Source organism: Pygoscelis adeliae, unplaced genomic scaffold (genome assembly GCF_000699105.1).
Source record: "Pygoscelis adeliae isolate BGI_AS28 unplaced genomic scaffold, ASM69910v1 Scaffold66, whole genome shotgun sequence".
Classification (NCBI taxonomy): Eukaryota; Metazoa; Chordata; class Aves; order Sphenisciformes; family Spheniscidae; genus Pygoscelis; species Pygoscelis adeliae.
Genome location: NW_008825167.1, coordinates 7,540,454 through 7,549,996, shown reverse-complemented (window position 1 = coordinate 7,549,996; position 9,543 = coordinate 7,540,454). Strand labels below are relative to the sequence as shown.

Below are 9,543 nucleotides of genomic sequence, written 5' to 3'. Positions count from 1 at the left end.
TGTTACCATGAATTAAACTCTGTAGGAATGGGCCACATTTACATACTTAATCATTCTTAACCTTCATACCTGCAGGATCTTCTAAGAAATATTTCCACATATTATTAATTTGCTTGGTGAGTATAACCTTTATCCTGTTCACCAAGCATCATTACAGATTAATTGGTTGGGCCTGGGTTTTAAAATAGTTTAGCTAACATTAGCTTAGGCAACAATACGTTAAATTATATAGGAAAATGCAAACACCTTCAAAAACAAAATTTCAAGAGGGGACATTATTTAACAGCGGGAATGGAAAATGGCCTGAGTTCCTAGTACTAACATTAATTCTATACTTTCTATACTTCCATATCTGAATCTAACCTTCAGTCTTGCAAACACAGTGAAAGCAGCAGAAATAGGTATTTCAAGGAGAACGCAAAAAGAAATGGTATATAGGAAATTCAGCTGATGAATTTTTAAATTTCTGTTAAAGGTTATTTCAATGTCATATTTCACTGAAGAACCAAACACTTGCTGGTACTTCATCTTAAGGACTTCAATACAATCCTTTATGCCTCCAGCTCCCTCTTGCGGTGTATCAATGTTGATCTGCCTTACAGACCACCCCTTAAAACATCTAATTGCATACCAAAGTTGTGCCACTAGCAAATATTACTGCAGAGGTGTCGAATGTTCTTCATGACTTCCATCTCTACATTTTGGGCATCGGTATAGGAGATCTTTACACTGCAATTAAGAATTAAAAACCTTTGACCGTGGTTATATCTCCCAGTATTTTTCACTGTCCCAAAGCATACTATCTACCCAGCAATAATAAATAAGTTTCTTCTTTTTCTTTATTTCATTTGATAGATTATATATATAATGTATATACACACAGTACAATATTTTTCTTTTATGATAGAGAATAAATGATAGTTTTCATTGCTGGTTGTTCATTAAGTCAACAGATTCCAGTTAATGAAAAAAAATTAAACATTTAATATCAAAAGCAACTTCAAGTATCTTCTATACATTTTAGTATTCAGTATATAGTAAGGTGGTTTGGGAGTTTTCTTTTTATATCAAAAGTGTATTTGAATAGACTATTTTTACCCTAATACTTTAGAGTACTATTCATATCAGGCATGGAGTTTAAAATGACGTATCTCATGGTCCCAACTAGCTCTTCACAAGAACCATAGGTCACTTGTACAATCACAACGTATGTTTCAAAACAGGGTTTAATCATCAGCAAAGTCAAGATGCAATTACCATGTTTAGAAATGCACTATTTCGTTCTCCTACAACAGGTCAAGCTATAGTCCTTGATGCAAAGCAATATACAACACCACTGTTTGTAAAACAATACCTGACCTAGGCATAAATAGTACTGAAGTTCCCAGAGCTATTCATCTCTTAACTCTTCCGTATAAAAATAAGTCAACTTAGGCATATATTGCACTAATTTTATCATACTGGATAGCTCTTACCCTGCATTATCAGTTGTCTTCGCTTAACTAAGATTACACTAAGGTTTTAATTTTCATGGAAAACCTGGGAACAGGGCAACAGACACACATATGGTGTGCAATAAAGGGATATCTATAATATCGATAGTAATCTCAGAGGCATTCACAAAGGAAACTACACATTAGATTTGGAGATCATTTTCTCCAGTAGATTCATCATTCTCTCCTGTAACTGTAAGCTTTGAACTTGAATGATGTTTTGCTGATCCAGAATCCTGCGCACTTCTCTACAGGTTTCTTCCATAGCTCTACTCAACTTCTTTTGTTCTTCCAACATGGCCTCCATTAATTTTAGCTTCTTCTTTTGGAAGCTGCAGCTTTGCATTTTTCTTTTCTTAACTGGTCTTTCTTCAGCTCTGAAATGTGAATATTTGTTAACAATTAAACTCTTATTTATAAAAAAAACTATGTTAGAACCTAAAATTCTATACTACATTCTTGGCCAAGCTACAACCTAGTCCTATTTTTAAACCCCTCTGTGTTCTCCAATAAACTCCCTCTCAAGTTCATGCCAAAGCGTATTTACTGTATTATTGCATAGTGCTACAGACTGTAAAAACAAAGTTTTTGAATCTCGTTGTTTTTAATGAGAATTTTCCCTGCAGAATACCAGACATTTTTTTTTCTTTTAATCTTGACATTTCTTACACATTGAATTTATAAACTGTGTTGGGAGAGACATTTTGCTCATCTGGCCATTAAAACTCCAATTCCAAAGCTGCAATAAGCATCCCATCGGGAGAAAGCGCTGCACTGTTATGTGTGGTGGTAAGTTACAGCTCGTTTTCTAAAGCATCATATCAGTAAGGCTGATCCCACTACAGCATACTAGTCTCAGTATTTGCCCTTGCACGGAGACACAGCAGTTGCACTGACCACTTACCTATATATTCCGTCACAAAACATTATAAACAACATAAAAGTTTAGCAGGATACACTGCAGAATACCAGACATTTCCTTACAGGAGTCCCTCTTTCCTTACAGGTCACAGATTGATCACATTTTATATTCGCTTTGAGAGGCATTTGCCAGTTGCACTTTAAGATTTTTTTTTTTAATTAAATGTATTTGTCACAAACACAGGATACTATGGCTACCTTCTCATATTTAGGTTAATGACAAGTTTTATCAAGTAGGATAGCTAACAAAACAAACCATACTTCCCTTCAAACTCCTAACATTTTAACGGACACTTCAAGCACACTATAACCCTCTGCCTATAGTTTTGTTTTCACCATAATATAAAAGCAAGACTCAATATTCAATATAGTAATTAAGTGCTATTTGGATTTAAAAAAAAGTTCTTCCAAAATTCAAAAAGACTATTTGTAGCCTTTGGATAACACCAGATCGCCAAATTCTAAGGCTGTCTATGCAGTCATGTTGATGCTCCTCTAGCAGAACGTCTCTAAGCTCGCTCAGGGTATAAAAGTCAGACAAGCATGTATCAAATTGTACGTCCTCATCTGAAATCTGTAGAACTGCCATGTGCAATTGGGGTAATATTTTAAGAATTTCCTCTACGGTGCATCATGCTGAGTTTCTGTTTTAGAAGAAAGAGGTAAACCTAGCAATGAAGACAGTGCTCTCAAGGTGTGGAGTTCACATGGCCGTCCTAACTTGGGGTGACAGTGCAACACATGAATTCAAAACCAGCCTGCATGGCATAGAAGTTAGAACACACACACAGATCTGTTTCTCTTAACCCCTAATCTGAGAAAGACGCATGCTGAAATGTGAAGGAGGAAGAAAGGCAAGTAGAAGGCAAATGTGCAAGTGAACTACACGTCTTAAAAACCTCCAGTTACAGCTGGATAACTTCTTTTCTAACTTAAAGGGGCAGTCCACGTGTTCATTCACACTTTTTGTAACTCCGGACTGAAGCCCCCAACACCAAAGTTATCTGATGATGGGTCTTGAAGTCCCTTCACACAAACAGCAATCTCAGTCGTGTTCTGCCAAACGCAGTATCCTTTCTGGGTGAAATGCAATAATGAGGTAGCACAGTTGTGAGTAGCATGTCATGTCAACACCTTGCAGATTTCAAGACATCCTTGAGTAAAGGTAACTTGAACTCTTGAGGAATGTGCTTTTATTAATGTGAAGAAGGGGAGGTCACTCAGCTGTGGCAGATTTGTATCATAATTTCATTCATGTTATTACCCTACTTGACAGGCTTTGTGCAACAGTGACTGTGATATTCAGGTCTCTCAGCAAGAGAAATAAACAATCCTAAGCACCTGAAAGACTTAATGCAAATATAACAAAAAGACACAAGCCCCTTGACATTTAAGAGTGCAATGACCCAAAAAGGGTGAGATCTATGAAGAGAAACAAGTGGATTAAATTAAATGCTATTAAAATCTTAGAGGAAAAAATGTAGAATTGGTCTTGAGGGAAACTGAGTACTGTTTAGTCATTTAAATGTGCTGTCCCCCTGTGCACAGGTAAGAAAGAACAACAATCTTCCTTTATAAATGTACACTAACATGGTGAACAAAGACCACTAGCTTTCAGATTACCCAAGAATTTAAAGTTACTTGTACAATTCAAAGGGCTTTATCACCATGACACTGCTACAATGATGCTAAGGGAAAAGAGAAGTCATCTTTATGCTAAACAAAACTTTGGAAGGTATACAAAAGAAACTCACCTTTGCAGATTCTATATATCATATTTGATTTTGGATATCAAATAAATGCACATAAAATAAATACATGCTGCTCTGCTCAAACTGTGGGTCAAGCTCGCAGCTGATCACTGAGATTATCACAGCCAGACAATCCTGTGAGAATGGGTCTCGGCTGACAGCAAATTCTGTTTGCCCCCATTAACTCTAAGGGCCAGAATGATGGCAGAAATGCGGCTCTCAAAGAGGTCAAGCAAGTAGAAAAGGTCTACAGCAGTCTAAGGACAACACTGAATCTGTTATTCCAAGGTTCCCATCACTGCACTCACATTCACAAAGAACGCATGCTTTCTGGGAGACAGAGCAAGAAACTTTCTGAAATGATGGTATTATTTTAGCCAAAGTCACCTTTTGAATTTAAACCTGTCTTCACAGAGGATTTATTTATTGAAAACTTGATGGATCTCTATCCTCTTCCCTATACAGTACTAGAACGTAGCTACGGTAAGACCTCTTGTCTGAAACAAGTAAGAACTGGTTCCTAAAGCCACAAGAGGGCTTGCCTCTTGTCAAAGTAAGCCCTGGTGAGAATGGTCCTTAATAAGGAATGAGGGAAAATCTGAGGCATGTCAGTGGTACTGAGCTGCACTGAGTACTGCGTGACTTCCTTGGCAACTGTGGCTGCCATTTGGTTTTTAATTTCAATCAGGACCAAAAAAAAAACCCATGAAAAAAGGAGATGGAGTGATTTGGATTGAAAGATCTAAAGCCTTCGCTTTTTAAGAGAAGAAAAAAAATCTTTGAGGTGTTGTCCTAGAGTCTGTACAGGATTTTATCTGTTTTTCAGTTAAACAAATGTGGTCCATCAAAATCCTGTAAGACATATAACCATGTCCAAGACAGTAACTGTCTTGCGCAGCTCCAGAGAGGAAAGAGAGGCAAAATGTCTGGTCATGATGGCAGCTACCTGGGGAACTGTGTCAGCAGTATCTGCAGTCTGCTAATAACTGAGAAAGCACCCACTGACAAGTGCTTGCTCAAAATTGGGTTTCAGCACAGAGAAGTCCCCCCAAAAGCCAGGGCACAAGGATTCTTCAAAGTGTCCTAAGTACTCTCTATGTTTGTTTACAATTAACAAACAAGACTTGGTAATTAGACAGCCTTGATTAAAAAGAAATACTTATTTCAGACACCCCTAGCTTTGGTGGTGTTTCCAATCTCCTTTTCTCTCCAGCCGTAGTGACTATCAATGAGAGGGTTTTATGATCACTCACAAGTCCATAGTAAGGACTTGGAATTTACAATCCTCTCTTCTTGCAGAATAGCTCTTCAAGAAGAGCTCTTGAGAAGGGGCCTACAAAAGAAGGATATAAAGAATCTAATTTACGAGTAAAGAACCCTCGGCAACATGAAACAATATAAAACGTCCAGTGATGCCTGAAGGAGTTATTTGAGTACTGAAGTGTTTCCTCTGATACTGAGCCATCTTTCTTGAGAAGTTCTAGGTCTCCTAAGTAGCATGCCAGAGAGACCTCTCCAGTGTCAGTAACTTTTTATAACAGAAAGTCAAGAGGGAAGCAGGGATGGGAATATGGGTTCAGCACTGAATAACCCACGAGCATCAGTATCCTCAGATAGTTTCAGCTAGGAGTATGTCTAGTTTGGCAATCTATAGGCATGAGCACGAGAAATGATCAATGTCTGCTGTAGCAAACACCAATCGGTTCCTGTTGCTGATTCTCCATGTTGCATTCCTGTGCAGCCAACACCTCTGTGACAACAGGGGTGCAACAGATCCTGACAGCATCCACAGCCTCTGCCAAAGCAGCATCTCCACTCTTTGCCAAGCCTAGTCTCTGAAGGTAGATTTTGAAATCCGGAGGAAAGAGGGGTCTAGGAAATCCAGGACCTCAAATACAATCTGCTGATATTCTTGGGCCTCCAGTGTCTATGACAGGGATCCTCCAAGAGAAGTGGTACTGGTATTCCCCTGACCACACAAACGAAGTGTGGAAGAGCTCTGGCACTGGGACCATGTTCCAAGCAGAACCTTGCAAAGCTATTTCCACACTATGCTCTAGTGGGGGAAACAAACCAAGGGAAAGAAAATGTTCCGTCTCATCTAGGAGGCTGAGCAGAAATGACAGTATGTATTGGGGACCAGGGGGAACAAAGCAAAACCTCCAGGTATAATTAGGCAAGTCTCAAACGCATTTGCTGTCTGCCTAAGATCAATTTAATTCACCAATTCATCCATTTCATTCAATTAAAAGTTCCTTGATTGCTTGCCTACACTCACCCAATAAGGCTCATTTCAGGGATATGTGTGAATAACCAATGAAACAGGAGTTGAATACAAACAGTAATCTGTCTACCAAAATGTGTTACCTCCACAAAACCATAAACAATTCTTCCTTCCTGACTACTTCATGGCAAATGGGCCTCCAGTACCATTGGTTTCTGGAATTTATGGCTTTCAACTACTAACAGCTGTTTCTGGTTTGGTTGTGCTTGTTTAGATATGTACAAATCTGAGTAGACCTCCGTAAGCCACATCTTTATGGAAAATAATTAACAATGATCTGGAAATAAATAATATCAATATTAGAGATGGCACAAAGATCTTCAGAGTTTGAGGACTGAGAATCAGGCAGCCTGGATCTTCTGGTAAACTAGGCTCATTCAAATACAGCCAAATGCATTCAGGAATGAATGAGGCTCGTCCTTGAAGTGTAGAAAAGAACCACAAAAATGGCTTGGAGGCTGGGCAAAGCATCTTGCTATGATAACAAGTCTGCATAATGAGTTAAGATGCACTACCTAATGCACATAGCCTAAAGCTCAAACTCCTTTGTAGATGCTGCCCATTCAGATTTTAAATACCCATGGCATAATTTTAGAGAGACTAAAGGCTTTACCAAAACTGTTATTTCCTGAATTAGCATCCTCACCAAGTTTTAATGCACTTCTATTAAACAATTCATAACTTGGTTAATTCATGTTACCAATTCTTACTCTTTCTCCATGTGTAAACCTTCTGTACCAAATTATTTACTCTACATTTAAAAATTAAAGAATACCAAAGAAGGTATGATCATGGTACGCAACTACCTTGAGGCAAAAAGTGAAAAATACTGAAAGGGTCTCCAACATAGTGAAAAGAAAGATAAATAGAAGTAACATCTGAAAGTTTAATTCACTATATTCACATTAGAAACAAGACACTGGTTTAAGCAAGGGATTAATCACTGGAACAGATCCCTGTAGGGAAGAGTGAACTCTCCATCTTCTGAATATATCAGTTCTAGACTGGATATCTAGTAAAAAATTCCAAGAGTCAAATGAATCATAGGAACAAAGAAGTGGAGGACAACAGAGACATGGGGCTCTTGAGTGCAGTAGTCCTCTGCCGAAGGGAAGCATGTCACAGAACCCCCTCCGTAACATTTCTGGGCTCCACACCAGAATAAGTGAATTCAAATACATGGATGGTATTTAACTGGAAGTCAGACTAGATGATATGGGGGTTTTATTATGATCTATTAATCCATGAAAGTAACTCACCCCCATTTTCAGTACGACAGAAATGGCAGAACAGGGTTTTATTATGATCTATTAATCCATGAAAGTAACTCTTTCACCCCCATTTTCAGTACGACAGAAAGGGCAGAACAGATGAAGTCTGAACCACATTCACGGTCTGTATAATTATGTTCTGTCATTACTTTAACAATGAAAATAAAGACTATAAGTTAGCCCATAGGGTGGAAAAACAGTGTTTTCAATTAGATAAAAAGTAATTTATAGTGGCATCAGGAATTTTGATTTTAAAAGTTTAAGCTGCAGTACAAGACTTCACCACATCGCATTATATTATCTGACCATAACAGAATAATTCTATTATTGTCAGATGTTTTATGGACATTGCAGTATAATACAAGATTTGTTGAAGCCCAAAAGCAGTGTTAGAACAATACTAAACAAATACCAGGCGCCCCATTAAAGGGAAATAGGCATTCCAAATGTTTTTCTCATCGGCAAATTGCAACAAAATAAAAATTAATTTTATCCCAAGTCAATTGTATATCACTAACTAGCAAAATTTGGTTTTTGCAAAAAGGTCCCAAACTCAAAGAATTTCAAATAAAATGCAGAGAAAAGCAGTTTCAAATATTTTATATTAATTATTATAATATAATTGATTCTAATTAATTATATTTTATAATTTTAAAATGTAGATTAAATAATTGGTACAGAAGCTTAGTATGTATGTACTGATTGAAGTATAAATCTTGCGGTTTTTCTCTATCATGACAGCTAAACATGAAATTCAGTAATTTTAAGTTGTAATTTATATAGCCAAGTAGCCTCGTGCTATGTTCAACAATACTGTGGAAAATACAAAGCTGACACTCAAAAGCTGTGTTTGAGAGTTTAAGGGAATAACAGGAAAGTTTTCAGAAGTTTAAAAGTTGACTTAAAAAAAGTTACTGTTTGAGATTTTTTTTCGCTATCCATTGTTGCCATAACATCACGATTTTTATTACTGAAGAAAAAAATCCCATAGCGTAAGCTTACTTTGCACACTTGACTGATCTGTATATAGTCTGCTTCATAGAAAAATAAGGAATATACAGTTGTAAAATATACAGCTGTAAAATGCATCTGTATTTTACATATAGATATGTGCATATATTTTTCAAAATATGTTTCAAAATAATTGTTTTGCATAGCCATAAAGTACAAAAATTGAGAGGGAAATTGAGGACCTGAAACCTTCTAATTTCAAACCCCAGTATTGTCTTTAGTTCCTTTGTTGAATCTGTTAGTTTAACTGTGTACCGTTTAGAGGCAAGGGCATTTACAAAAAAGCCAAGATGGACCCAAAATTTTTATGCTAATTATTTTCTCTCTTGTTGGCTATTGCAAAGTGTTTTTCAAATACAGGATGACACACTAATTGCTTAAGCTGAAAACTGCTTCTCAGTTCATCATTTTTCATTAGTAACTCAAAGAATTATCTTCCTTGTCTTACCATGGCAGCTCTAAGTGATTTTAAACCATCTGATATCATTAGCAAGCACTGAATTTCCTTCTGGTCAAAAAAGAACTCCCTACTCTTCTCTTATTCATAGAATCATAGAATGGTTTGGGTTGGAAGGACCTCTAAAGGTCATCTAGTCCAACCCCCCTGCCATGGGCAGGGACATCTTCAACTAGATCAGGTTGCTCAGAGCCCCGTCCAACCTGACCTGGAATGTTTCCAGGGATGGGGCATCCACCACCTCTCTGGGCAACCTGTGCCAGTGTTTCACCACCCTCAGCATAAAAAATGTCTTCCTTATATCTAGTCTAAATCTACCCCCCTTTAGTTTAAAGCCATTCCCCCTTGTCCTGTC

General features: G+C 37.4%; 1 protein-coding gene across 1 annotated transcript in view; it reads right to left on the bottom strand.

The window, feature by feature from the left end:
• Window positions 1-824: 824 nt before the first annotated feature.
• The window catches only part of MSANTD1 (Myb/SANT-like DNA-binding domain containing 1), a 25,250-nt gene continuing 16,531 nt past the window's right edge, over window positions 825-9,543 (bottom strand). Inside the window, 1 exon segment of the mRNA XM_009328816.1 lies at window positions 825-1,870. Within this exon segment, the coding sequence (XP_009327091.1) occupies window positions 1,630-1,870 (241 nt within the window). The 3' untranslated portion in view covers window positions 825-1,629.